We start from the raw sequence: 14,418 nt of genomic DNA, 5'->3' as shown, positions 1-14,418 counted from the left end.
TTATTTTTATGACAAAAGGAAGAAAGAAACTTGCTAACATCTTAAAAAAAGTAAAAAAATGCTAACTTGCACATCTTACGAAGAACCAAAAAGTACTTACATATCGAAAGAGAAGTGCTAGCTTCCTCATTTCACAAATTTGTTTAACATCTAAAGTGGTTATCTTGCAAAGATTTTTCTTAACTTCTCATTTTACAAACTTACTAGTTTGCATAAATGGGTGTAAAACTTACTTGTATAGTATAAAATACTTGTATAAATTATTGAATGATTCTCCTTTTTATTGATGACAAAGGGGAAGAAATGATGAATGTTTGGAATCATAATATTGTATTTGGTATCATGTATGAAGTTATAAATGGTTACAAAAGGCTTTAGTACTATATATGTGATGCTCAAAATGATTGAAAATATGAATTCTTTGATATCATGTTATGCCTAAAATGATTAAAAATATGAATGTTTTGGTGTCATGAATGTTATGTCCAAAATTATATTAATTTTGGTATCATGCATGAAGTAGATGCTTTAGTATCATATAGGTTATGCTCAAAGTAACGTTGATTTATTATGAAGTGATGAAATTATGCATGTTATACTTTAATGACTTGGAACTATGATGATGCACAATATGAAATTTTGATATATTGCATTGATCGAAATTGTTTCACTTGAATTCAAATGTTATGATTCCTTTTAAATTTAAGTTTGCCTTATCTCGATATGACATATAGATAGAGGGAGTTAAGGTTAACTCCGTCGTCAATTGGTTGTCATCATAAAAAACGGACAGATGGTTGAATCTCAGATTTTGATGATGAAATCAATTGATGAATTAATAATATAATCCATGTGTTAAAATAAGTGATGTAGGACTAACTACAATCATGAGATAGAGGGAGTTAAGGTTAACTCCATCGTCAATTGGTTGTCATCATAAAAAATGGACAAATGGTTGAATCTCAGATTTTGATGATGAAATCAATTGATGAATTAATAATATAATCCATGTGTTAAGATAAATGATGCAGGACTAACTACGATCATGAGATAGGCAACACGATTAAAGAAGAATCCAATGTTAGGCCAGAGTCAATGATCGGGCATTACGCCAGATGAATCGGGTGATACACCGAAGGATCGAATGATGTAGTGAAAGCTCGTTGGAAGTTTACCGGGAGTTCACCGAAAGCTTGCCGAAAGTTCGTCGGGAGTTCGCCAAAAGCTTGCCAAAAGATCGTCGAGAGTTCGTCGGAAGTTCACAGAGAGTTCAATTGAACAATTGACGTACTGGATAGCTTAGATTCCTTGTATCATAATTGTTTTAGCCTTAACTATCATAGTTAGGACCTTAATTTGAGTTAGTTTTAGGAGAAATCCTACTAACTCAATTAAGGACTAATTAAGCCCTAAACAAGATTGAATTGGATTGGTTGGATGGCTCATTCAGCCACTTGGAGCCACGTCAAGCGGTAGAATCACTTAAGGCTCAACCTCCCATGTGGTCTGGGCGGTGGTATTGCCTAGACTGGGTGGTGGTATCGCTGGTAGTTAATGCTGCCAATCGATGGTACCACCCTATTAGGCGATGGTACCATCAGATCCCGGTCTCCGAGGATTTGTCAAGCGGTCATACCACCCAGATTGGGTGATGGTACTGCCTAGTGTCTATCTATAGGGGGTAGAACCACCTAGTACTGGCAATGGTACCACTAGTACCTCGAAAAACCGAGATAAGACACTTTTTGGCTTCATTTTTGAAGATATTGGGGCCTATAAATACCCCACTCTTTTCTGTATGAAGCAAAAAAAGTGTGAACAAAAAGTCTTGAGATTTTTGTTGTAAAAGTGTTGAAAAAGTGCTAAGTGTCTGATAAGACCCTAAAGTCTTATCGTAAAAAAGAAGAAGAGAAAGGAGATGATCACTTCGAGGGGATCGGCCTCCTTGATCGCTTCGAGAGGATCGGCCTCCTATGGTTTGTCAAAAGACAAAAATAGTATTTTTCATAGATGATCGAAAAGAAGCAGTTACATCCCTATTTATAGAGTTCCGACTTTAGCTAAACTAAACAGACTTAATAAATACGCAGAAAATAAAAGGAAAGCACAAAAAATAAAAGGAAAAATAAAATGATCCTAACAATCCCGCCTCCTTTAATTCAGCCTTGTCCTCAAGGTTGAAAATAAAGGCGGTGGACTCTGTTCGGAAGTGGGGCAGATTACTGGCCGGAGAGCAGCGACGGGCGGCGGGTGGGCTGGCCGGAAGCAGGGGAAGCAAGGGTGCATGGTGCAGTTGCTACTTCTTCTTCTCTCTCTCTCTTTCTTTCTTTCTTTCTTTCTTTCTTTCTTTCGTTTCTTTTTTTTTTTTTTTGATAGCTTCGTTGCAGCGAGAACGCCAAGGATCGTCGCTCTGATACCAAATGATAAGACCCTAAAGTCTTATCGTAAAAAAGAAGAAGAGAAAGGGGATGATCACTTCGAGGGGATCGGCCTCCTTGATTGCTTCGAGGGGATCGGCCCTCCTTGATCGTTTCGAGGGGATCGATCGGCCTCCTAGGGTTTGTCAAAAGATAAAAATAGTATTTTTCATAGATGATCGAAAAGAAGCAGTTATATCCCTATTTATAGAGTTCCGACTTTAGCTAAACTAAACAGACTTAATAAATACGTAGAAAATAAAAGGAAAGTACAAAAAATAAAAGGAAAATAAAAGGATCCTAACAGTGTCCTTCTCCTTCTTTAGCTTTGTGATCAATCTAGGAGAGATGTGAGGCTTGTAAAAGGTTATCTCCTAAATTTATAAAAAGGAGAAAGAGTTGTAAGAGGATAGTTAGTGTTTACCCATTGATGGAAAATCAGTAATGGATATCATTGGTCTCAACAGAAGAGGAATCAAGAGTGGACGTAGGTCACAAAAACCGAACCACTATAAAATTAGTGTGCACTTTCTTGTTACTCTTCGTTACTATTATTTTCTACCTTAATTTCTTATCACTCTTATACACTTTCAATATCTTTTTCGATAAATTTTTATCAAGCCGAAAGTTTCAAATCGATTTAATTTTTACGAATAGCATTAATTCAATATCTTTTTCGATAAATTTTTATCAAGCCGAAAGTGTCATTCAGGATCCTAATATTGACAATATTTTTAGATTATTGATTTAGTTCTTGAAAGCTCCTGTGCGTTTATTTGTCTTCAAATAGTAAAATTCTTTAAATGTTGAGATTCTAGTCCTTCGTACTAACCTCGTTGTTTATAAGCGACGCCGCGGCGGATCATTCCGGTCGCTATGACATCTTCTGCCCCAAGTGAGGCTTTGCAGGCATGGCACGTCTTTCCCTCTAATGGAGCCCCATAGAACCCTTTGGTGGTGGGGTGTTGGTTACAACTCTAGAACACGAACAGTACACATTGATAAGCAGTTCGTAGTCCCAGAGTTGGTTTATATTGTCTTGACTGTGCCACAAGAGAAGCGATAATTTCTCTATTTTGCCATAGTGATGAACCGGAAATTGGTATGTCGGAGATCAGCACGCAAATAAGTCTGCAGAATAACTGTCATTATTATCTCAACCCAAACAGCATTTATTTATCACGGACACATATGTATATTACATATTTTTATATATACTAGAATATTATAAACATTCATGAATTTATATTTACAGATAATTCATTCTTTTTGGAAGATAGATTCCCGCTCTCCTCAGAAGATCATCTGAAGCTTGCATTGCTAGCGATGTTACTTCTTCCTGTTCATGGAAGTAAGGGCATCATCACACTATGTTAAATCAAATCAAATCAAGAGGCTATATAGATAAACTGGCAGGCCCAGTTATAATAAAACACAACTTAAATGGAATATATTACGCAATGAAGAACCTATTTATCAATAATAATAATAAAAACAAGTTGGACACCTGATTTCCTCTGTTACGTAATGGAATTTATAATAAAATATATTACGTAATGGAATTTATAATAATAAAACACAGGCCCCAGCTACAAGTTTGCATCTTTATACTTGTGAATAAGTTGGACACCTGATTTCCTCTGTTAGGCATGGCCTTTAACATCAGTTAGAGCATACCTTTCAGTACAGGTTCTTATAATGTTATCTGAAAGGATGTAAATTAGGATTTTTGCAATTTAGCAGATTAATGCAATAAGTAATAAGAATCTTAACACGTACATTATTAGTTGTCAGGAATATGATAGTCAATTAGCCAAGACATAACAAATGTCAGAAAACAAGGCAAAATGCATTACCATATTAATACAAAGTCCTAGAAAAGGTTACAGTGAGCAATAAACTAAAGCAAAATTTGCTGGGAGACACCAAAGACGAATGTGTGAAGCATTGGTCACATAATCAAAATGTTAAGTTTATAGATAATAAGATTTAATGACACTTAGCATTACAATCTTATACGGTTAGAATACATCAGCAGAATAGAAAGATGCATCAATGACTCTTAGAAATTATAATTTAATTGACAAAAGTTGCTCTTGCTAAATTACATGCAAGTAATTTGCACTATGACGTTGCAGCTCTGCTCTAAAACCTTTTTTGTTTTCATACATGCTGTTATCAGAAACATTTTCAAGCAAGCTATACTTCCATATTTCAGCATGAGTACTGAAATTAATATTGCAATCGATGAGATTGTCAAAGAAAACTTGTTACTTGTGGAACTTATAAATTAAAAATGGGTCAACAGTAATGAATATGACATTAGCAGGTAGCCAACCCCTCCCCCCCAAAAATAAAGATTATTGTTATTACAATAAACACCATGTAAATGATAAACATTTGTTATACATGAAGTTTGACCTTGGAACATAATTAAGCTCATGCTTATTGTTAGCCATACAATTTTCAATACATATTATGACTTGAACTATATCAGTTATATTACAGTCTCCACCAAATAAACAACATAGTTTCACAAATATATCTATATAAGAAGCATGCACAACTATGTAAGTTTTGTATTCATTACTAGGTGGATTTTGCACATAAGAGGATGACAAAGTACCTCATTTACATTCAAGATCTTATGATCCTTCATCATCCACTGACCATTGCACATGACTGAATCAATATTCTCTGTTCGCATGCAGTAGACGAGGCTAGAGATGCTGCATGTTGGAATTCAAAAATATTAGCAAGGTTCTGTTCATGTAGAGCTACAAAAGAAATCATCACCAAACAGGCCAATTTACACATTTTATAAACCAAAGTGTACATGAAAATGTATAAAGCCTTTCTATTTACGTAGATAAGTGTTTTATGTAGTGGTAAGGTCATAGGCAAGGAATTAAATCTAGGTCAGATACAGTTTTGGTAACTTATCAGACTTGTACCACCTGATATCATTGAACAAAACTATTAAGAAAATGGTATTGCACAATATCAAGCAATATGTTTTGAAATTAATATTACATCAAAACTATAAATCCTGGTTGGTACACACCAGTCCCTCCAATATTCAAATCCTTGGTCCTAAGTTTAACTTTTGACATTGTTTATCTACTTACAAATTTGAGGTTCATTTCATTAATACAAAGTTTAATTCATATTTTGAAGTTTACCAAAGATGGTTCTCAAATTTTCAGTGTACCTATTGCATTCAAGATAACATGAGAACAAAGTTTTGACAAACTTCTGATTGGTCCTTTACATAGGTTAAGTACTTGAGAGTCCTTTGGGTGTTGTTTGAATCCTGGTCGAATCCATGCTGATCTAGCCAAGGTTCCCAAGGACACACAAAGACCCACACAGATGCACAAAGATCTTGGCTGGATTCGCCTAGTACAACAAGAAATTTGGATGGACCAATCCATGCGTAACTGAGACCAATCTATCAGATCTGCATATATCTATTCTAGATTCGTAACTATCCTTTCAATCTCCACTTAATTCTTTTCTTCTATGCTAAATTTGTTTATACATAATCATACTGGGCATGAGTGGCACCAAAGCAACAAATTGACAATGTCACATGGCAGCACATATATCACTGGAGCATCATCATTATCGGTAGTGCATCTACTGCAACTATGCTGGTAGCACTAAAGCATCATTTAACTGGTGCATTTCCTGATGTGGTCATATACACCAAGGTCCCTCAAGAATTCAGGCAAACTTTTAGGCACAATTAGACTTCAAGAAAACCCTACAGGGAAGAGCTTGACAAGTAGGCATCCAAGCTTCACATATAATATCTCTAACAGATTAGAGTAGCCCGTAATCATGATGATCCAAACTTGTTAATATTTGTGCGTTATGGGGCACTATCATATGCACAAGGAGAATATTAGACATCTTTGATCCATCTCAATATAAGCATGGTGATGGAAATGGCAGTGGCAGTAAGCGGTGCAGTAACACTTTTGTTGACCCTTCAGCATGAGTTTCCACATGAGGCTAGATGGTGACAGTGGTGCAGCTGATGGTGTTTCTGACCTAAGCAGGAGTACTATTTAAGATGACCAGTCTCAGCCCGACCCCAGGGCATTGGGAGATTCTTCAGCTCATTATGTAGGAGAACAGTACTGAATGTCAGTGATATTGACCCATGACATTCCCTCATATACCAAATAGGCTACAATCAACAATGCCAATAAAGTATAAATAATGCCTAGAATTGGATTGAACCAACTAGAACCAATAGGTATCAGCTACAACAACAGTGTGAACCAGAAGGACAATATATAGCTTCCACCAATAATGAGAAACCCAAGCCAGTCCTGAATTTTGACCTTGGCATTGGCTTCAGTCTAACAAAACATGAAAACCTCAAAGCATGACAATACAATAACCATGCAGGAGATCTTCACCAATTGCTATCAAGTAGATCAAGGAAAGACAAGTGCTCTAAAACATACTGAATAAATTGATGGGTTTGGGGATCTGGTTTGACTAACTCTTAGAGTTCAATTTAAATAATTTAGTTGATGGAGTTTCTCTTTTCAGTTAGCATGACGTATTTAACTCCTACTACTTCCCAAGTAATTCTAAGAGCATTCATCCAAGTCAGTTCAGTGTGTCAGTCTGGACTTGCAGACAGAAATATTTCAGCTTCCTAAAAGAAATAAAAATAAATTCTCAGGTTATAGAAATCTTTTCAAAAAAACTTGTGAATTGCAGCTATTCTTCTGCTAGATGCGATTGAAACCAGTAATAGCACCATATTGATAAGAAAAAAAAAAGAGATATTCTTCTACGAAATCATATGAATAAAATATGTACCGATCATGCAAAGGAACCATGGTCCATGAAAAAGGATTCACAACTATCATATCAGCCTGCAAAATGATAAAACATAGACAAGAAATTTTTATGATCAGAAATAAGAAAATACAGTCACGAGCAAAGCATTCAAGAATAAAACAAAAATGATGTTGGTAGTGAAAAAAATAATGTTATCAATGAAGATTTTTTAACAATTCAGCAATCTGAACTTGTCTATTCCTGATCATATGAATTTCCAATAGAGAACAGCCATCTAATAAAAATATACTAGAGATTCAACTTGCAACTATGGAACATTTCAGCATGCCAAAATAGATTGGAGAGTTGAGGTGAAGCATAACCATGAACATGAATATTCTCTTAAAGCACAAGCTTCTTTCCGAGCCCTCCAAGGTACAAGGATGAACAAAAAGCTTGGTAAAAGAACTTGTTCAAAGGGATGATTTGCGAGGGCAGAAAGAATTACATTTTCTGATTGGCTGAGATGGTAATGGCAACCCGTAGTTATGGATCTAAATTATTCTATTGCCAAAACATCGATCTTTGTGCAATAAATGAGCATCTAGAAAACCCCATTTCGCAATAAATCAGCATCTAGAAACCTCTTTGTGCAGTAAATTAGCATCGCTAATATTTTGAAATAAAAGGTGAATATGAGTCAACTGCATAATTATGCAGAATTATATAGCAATTACTAATGAGGAAAATGACAAAATGTAACTGATCTAACCTTTTTGCCAACCTCAAGAGACCCAATCTCATTGTCCCATAGCACTGATTTTGCACCATTTATTGTGACCATCTCTAAAATTGCTACAGCAGGTAGAGCAGTTGGGTTGGTTTGCCCATTCATATAAGCTTCTCGACCTTTATTTATAAGTGAAGCTAGATACATCTCATCAACTGTATAGAGAAGAAAGAAGTATTACATCCAAATACACCCAGAGGATACAGTTTCAGAAAACATAATAAACCTCCTGATTATCAGAATGTTGACACTTCACTGTAAAGCATCAAACCAGACAGGTATATGGATTCAATATAACTTGAATAGGCCAATATGGTAAATCTTCTGATAAATACAGTGAGGATATTGCGAGCAATTTGAATATATTTGTACTTAATGATGCAGTATATAATATAATCATTTAAGTATTGCATAGCTTACTAGAAAATTGTGCTTATAACTGTTGAGATATGATTTGGGTAACAAGGATCCGTATGTTCTTAATCCTTGAAATACATATACAGCACTGAAATTAAGATGAGGGAAATTACACATTGCCATAATTCACAACGGCACAACATACTTCACACCATGGATTCTGAAAGCTGGTCAGACTGGCACATAACAATCAGTATTTATTAGTTCAGTTGTTTACCATTATGTGGACTAGTGTCTACTAGGGGGTACCAATTCATACCACCCAATAAACTTACCTAACCATTGACACATCCAATATACCCACTATGGGTGTTGTATTACACCCAGATTGGATGGTATGCATATCACACTCTTTTTTCCAAATCAACCCGTCCTCTCTTATCCGTTTATCCCTTAAACAGCACTCAACAGCTTTCTTTTACATTTCTCACTTTTATATTCAATCATATCCAATCAATCTTCAGATGTCAAGCGAAGGATGCATACATTTGCGAATCAGAGTATGAAGCTACATTTCATGATTTAGTGATTGATTTAAATGTTTGCTTGTTTCATGATCATTTTAAGTTTTATTACTCGTTTTCATGTCACCATTTAATTATCAATTTAAAAATATCTGATTTTTAATTGGCGCCACATCTGCGCATATCTAGCATAGATCTATTTGAACCTAGGTAATTTTCCACTGAATACAGCATAAATCTAGGCAAATCTTGGCTAATCCACATGGATCTTGATTGGAACTGCATGGATCTGTGATAGATCCATCTGGATCTGACCAAGATCAGCATAGATCTAGATAGATTTATGAAAATCCAATCTAGATCCATCTTGATATGGCCTAAATATGTAGGAATCTGTTCTAGATACACATATATCCAGCCTAAATATATGTGGATCTATACTAGATCCCATGGATCCGACCTAGACCTGCATAAATCTAGGCCAGATCTATGGGAATCTGACCAACTTTCTGATAAATCTAGGTAGCCCACAATGGCTCTGGCCTGGTACTCTTTATGAAACTCCATGCATAAATATACCCGAGAACTCCCAATATTAAATTATGAAGTTTTGAACATATGTATCATAAAAGAGTAGGTGAATGCTATTTAGTATTTAACAAGAATCACGAACTAAAGGAGTCATGAGCTAACTTTAAGAAAAGCATAACTATGGGAAATGATCAAACAGCTAAGAAATGTTAAATGACACATCAAAATTAGTCTAGATGCTTTTGTCAAACAAACACTTGGAAACATTTTAATAGCTATATCAAGATCTCATTAAAATTGTATGATCACCAGTCTCTTGTCTGACCTTCTGTCAAGGAAATGAAAATTGGGTCATCCAGTTAAAACCATTATGGAAAAAACATTTTCAAACTGATCTGAACCAATATTCTTCTTGTCTCACAGATAAGGATTTCAAACTGTACCAATGCTCATCCTATTGTTGGATGGTGCCCCATCTGTACCAAGAGATACACAAATACCAGCTTCAAGCATTTCTTTTACAGGAGCAAACCCAAGCATGCGCATTGCAGCAGCAGGGCAGTGAGAAACCTTCACACCAGCCTTAGAGAAGAATTCGATCTGTAAAAGAAACTAGCAAACTTCTCAGTTATTTGCTTGCAGTCCTTACATAAGCTATAAGATAAAACAAAATTATGATCTACAAAAGCATCCATCCACAAACCCCTGCCAGACCCTTCTGTTCACTTATTTTTATTCAGTCTGATACCTTTTTCAAGGTACTGGCTGAAATACCTCCACTACTTGACGAACCAGGCCAACCACTTAAACTGGTTTCCTGAAACTGCTTGCTGACCCTTCTTGTTTCTGCATGGACAAGCCTTCTGCATAAGAAGGGTCCACTGAAAAGGTACATCATAGTAGGATATATGCAATTGGTAGGAATGATAAGTAGTCATCCCATTTTCTTTCTATAGCAGTGCCACCTCATCCACCTAACATTCTAAGTTTTTCAATAAAGTTCTGACAAGCCATATATAACGCTAAAGACCTTTATATTGAGGAAAACATATTAACCATATTGCCAACTTCTCACTAGAAATCCATCAAAATTAACCCAAAATCGATCAAATTTGAAAGGAGTTGCCCAGTTTTAGCTTGCAATAGCCAATCCAACAGCCTCCAATGCAGGAGAAGAAGAGGAGGAAAGAGCAGAAGGCCAACAGTTACCACAGACTGTACCCATAGGAGGGGAAGGAGAATAAAAGGGAAGCAGAAGAAAGGCCAAAAGACCGTATTATGACTGAAATAGAGGAGAAGGCATGCTGCTACCACTGGATTTACCAGATTGTCGATTGTGACTATTGCTGTAATGTTCATCATCCAATGTTATGCAAGACAGAGGAAAAGGTTGAGGAAAAGGAAAGGGAAAGATATAGAGTAACCATTAACCTCTTAGTGAATAGAATTGACATTATATAGAAGATATCATGAAACTCAAGTATTATAATGAAACCCCACAGACACTCTTCAAATAAAGCATATTTCTGTCTTTGCATCACCCAAATTCCACTCACATAGTGATCTAGAGAAACATTGAGACCAAAAAAGGGAACATCGCGACAATAATATCTTTGTATGATACAATTAATATGCTTAGCTATCTTTTAATATATTTTCTCCATTGTTTCTCATTATTATCTTTGATATCAGTTCCTTTTAAATTTTCAATATCTTATAGAATGTGAAGGAAAATAATCATGTAACTTTTAACAATATATTTGTAATTTGTCAAATCAAATTTTATTTATCCACATTTTATTTTGTTTTTAAATTATTTTCTCTCTCAATCTCAATAAATTTGATCTAACCAATCCAGACGGTGTCAATCTCCACACCTACCTCAATCATATGAACCATGAACTTTATAAAGGCACATAATTGTCTGTGGATTTCACAATTGTTAAAACGAACCAGGAAAGAGACACCAATACATCATTGCAAAAATAATTCAATTAATTTTGAAGAAACATAAACAATTTTCTCCAGGTACACATGAACTTTGAGGACAGTTAAATTATTTTGCTTTATTTAGGGGTTCAGAATTTGCTCTTGTTTATCAAGACCTTTTTTTTAACTTCTTTACTGTAAGATGTACCAAATGCAGCATGCAATATATCTTCTAGCTGGTTTCCACCAATCTGCCATTAAAATTCTTGTGTCATCTTTGTAATTTAATAATAGTGAATCTCATGTTATGGTAGAAACTACAACATGATTCTGGACATACATTGTTCATTCACCTCAGACTAGTTAAAATGCTAATTGGTAGGAAAACTTTAGTACATAAATCAGAAATGCAGCAAAGCATGCAGCTTGCGATATATGTATGAACTAGAAGTAGACACTAAGCTAGTAGTTATTTATAGGAACCGATATGCTCACCTCTTCTTCATTTATCCAAACAGAATGAGCTGCCAACAAGTTGCTCCGTAGAAGACCAATTTTCTCCAAGTATGTTACTGTACCATGATTAATTTTTCTGGTGTTCATCACAAGCTGATTTTCATAAGGAATTTCTGCAACATGCTATACATTCATAAAATTACAATAAGACAACTGGATGAATCCACCTTTACCATAATAACATCAAGTGTGACCTACATTAATCATCCAATTAATGGTGCCATGAATGGCCCATCCCCTATAAGTCAACAATACTTTTTAGTTTCTACAAACTAAATGTTGCCACACATTGAATTTTTACAAGATTAATTAAAAATGCATATCAACAAAATGTAGGATATGTAATGAACATAGCATAGTTTTACAAACTATAGAACCTTTTCTAATCCAACCCAAGAAATTCATCCTCAATATTGATGACAAAAGCCAAAGGTACAAATGTTTTAAGCACAATAATGGCATAGCCAATTATGCATAATAAATAGGAACATATAGCATTCTCTTTAAATTAAAATGCAAAAATAGCATTCAGAATTTGAAAGAAAATAATTCCTATATAAGGTACAATTAATAATTGACTTACACAGCTTTATTTCAAACAATCCATAGAAACCATTGCAGGCTACAGAACAAGGTATCTCTAAATGTTTGTCATTCCCATAACAGACATATCAGACAAGCATAGTCATTGGATACCGTTCAACTACTTGTCCAAGAACCACACTGAGGTAAAGATTATTTAAATAAGCATTTAAAAAGAGTTCTGGATAATTGAGTGACAGTTTGTGGATTATTTCATGGGGAGTTTTGTTTTCTTGATGCTATATCTTGATGATGTATATAAATAGATAAATGGTTTTCTAGACATATTGTTTGGAATCACATGTTCAGTAACATATTAGGGTTAACAAAATCAAAATGATACAGACAAACAACAAAGTCCTAAGTCGCAATTATTTGGGGTCGACTACATAGATCTTTTGCCGCTATTGAGATTTGTAAAAAGTCACATGATTAGTTAAGTTTAGAATACTTAAGTTTTTATTTATAGTTTCTTCTAAGGTCCTTTTAGGTCTTCCTGTACTTCTTCTCACACCGCTAACAAAATTAAAATGACAATTCATTTAATTTTCATATCAAATATTCTTGTTAACTTCTTTACTTCTTTACTGTTATCAAAATAACTTCTTTTTTGATGAAAAAATTTGTATTACTTTGTAACTTCTATAACTACGTATGCTAGCCCCCCAAAACAAAATCCACACCTCTATATCACTGTATCAGTGTAAGACAAATTTTACATAGCTTCAAGGTTTCTAAACATCCAAGAATTCAAGACCTTATAAAAATGACATAAGTAGCCAATTATCAAGAGCTACTCACATTCATTAAATGTAATGTGTAACTTAAAAGTAATATAATACTTAAATGAGGCCAAACAAAATGTCAGTGAGTGTCAAATAAAGAAGCCACTCCTACCATCCTATCGAGAAACAGAAGCTATTTCACTATTAACATAACTAAGTGTAACTTATCTATCATTCTAAGTACTTCCAAGATGAAACCAGGGAAATAACTGCAGGGGCATTGCAATCAAAGTCTGAATAGTCCTGCATGAAGTATCTGGTTTAATTACTAGATAAATGACCATCTCAGTGTGAAGGAAAAGACTTCAAGTTCTATGCTCTGAACATACAATCATTCCTTCCATAGCAATGAAGTTGTGGATAATATGAACAAAACTACAAGCACCAGTTGCTGCAAAATTGTATTATGGTACACATAATGACACTGAGTTTACATAATAATGAAGAAAATTTCAATTTCTGAAAAATGCCAAAAGATCAATGTCTGATGTCAACAAACACAATTCAGCACTCCTAGGAAAAGACTGAGTCCTGAGACATAAACCAGCCTCTTCCATATCACACATAAAAGGGTGTAAGAGAAGGTTATGAAGCAATCTTAAGTTAAATATAAAAGAAATAGGATACAGAATACATGGAGAAGATCTACATGCAACAGAAATTAATCAAAATGTTTCAGAGATTGCATTGAAATCGGAACAATCTCCTTCACAGACAGCTTCACAACCTTTGCAGAACCAGAAGATAAACAAAACTTTTGATTAAAACAATGAAAACAGCTGAAAGTAAATGAATACCATATGGATGCCTGTCTTCAGTTCCTCAGCCACATCTCTTGTTTTGAGCAATAACTGATCAGTTGCATTCATAATTTGTCTCAATCCAAACCATACTCTGATACGACCATCTGCTGTATTATGATGCTTCTTGTAAAGTTCCTTCTGAGACTGTATACCAGTGAAGGCATATCTATCAGTTACATAGTGAACAAGAATCAACTATGAAAAAAATGAATTTGCATGTATTATTAATAGGGAACAAACTGACACCAAGTATTTAAATTTCAGGATCCTACTCTTTTGCTATTCTCGGCAAGTCATTGCCAGCCACCAGTGCCTAAAAGTGCATTGTCAATGAGGTATTGATGAGTGCAGCACACCTTTTTAAGCCCAGAGAAGGTTCAC

The 14,418-nt window shown here is 34.9% G+C and overlaps 1 protein-coding gene across 2 annotated transcripts in view; it reads right to left on the bottom strand.

Moving 5' to 3' along the window:
- Positions 1-3,549: 3,549 nt before the first annotated feature.
- LOC135676572 (uncharacterized) overlaps positions 3,550-14,418 on the bottom strand; it is a 13,184-nt gene continuing 2,315 nt past the window's right edge. The window contains exons 4-10 of one of the 2 annotated variants that reach the window (XM_065187902.1): positions 14,032-14,181; positions 11,847-11,990; positions 9,866-10,034; positions 7,993-8,165; positions 7,260-7,315; positions 5,044-5,146; positions 3,550-3,756 (exon numbers count right to left, since the gene is read on the bottom strand). In XM_065187902.1, coding sequence (XP_065043974.1) covers positions 3,667-3,756; positions 5,044-5,146; positions 7,260-7,315; positions 7,993-8,165; positions 9,866-10,034; positions 11,847-11,990; positions 14,032-14,181 — 885 coding nt within the window. In that variant the 3' untranslated portion in view covers positions 3,550-3,666. The remainder of the gene's footprint in view (positions 3,757-5,043; positions 5,147-7,259; positions 7,316-7,992; positions 8,166-9,865; positions 10,035-11,846; positions 11,991-14,031; positions 14,182-14,418) is intronic. The other variant, XM_065187903.1, reaches the window with a different exon arrangement.

This window comes from Musa acuminata, chromosome BXJ1-6, assembly GCF_036884655.1.
Source record: "Musa acuminata AAA Group cultivar baxijiao chromosome BXJ1-6, Cavendish_Baxijiao_AAA, whole genome shotgun sequence".
Classification (NCBI taxonomy): Eukaryota; Viridiplantae; Streptophyta; class Magnoliopsida; order Zingiberales; family Musaceae; genus Musa; species Musa acuminata.
The sequence above is the reverse complement of the archived record's forward strand: the minus strand, read 5'-3'. Positions and strand labels throughout refer to the sequence as shown.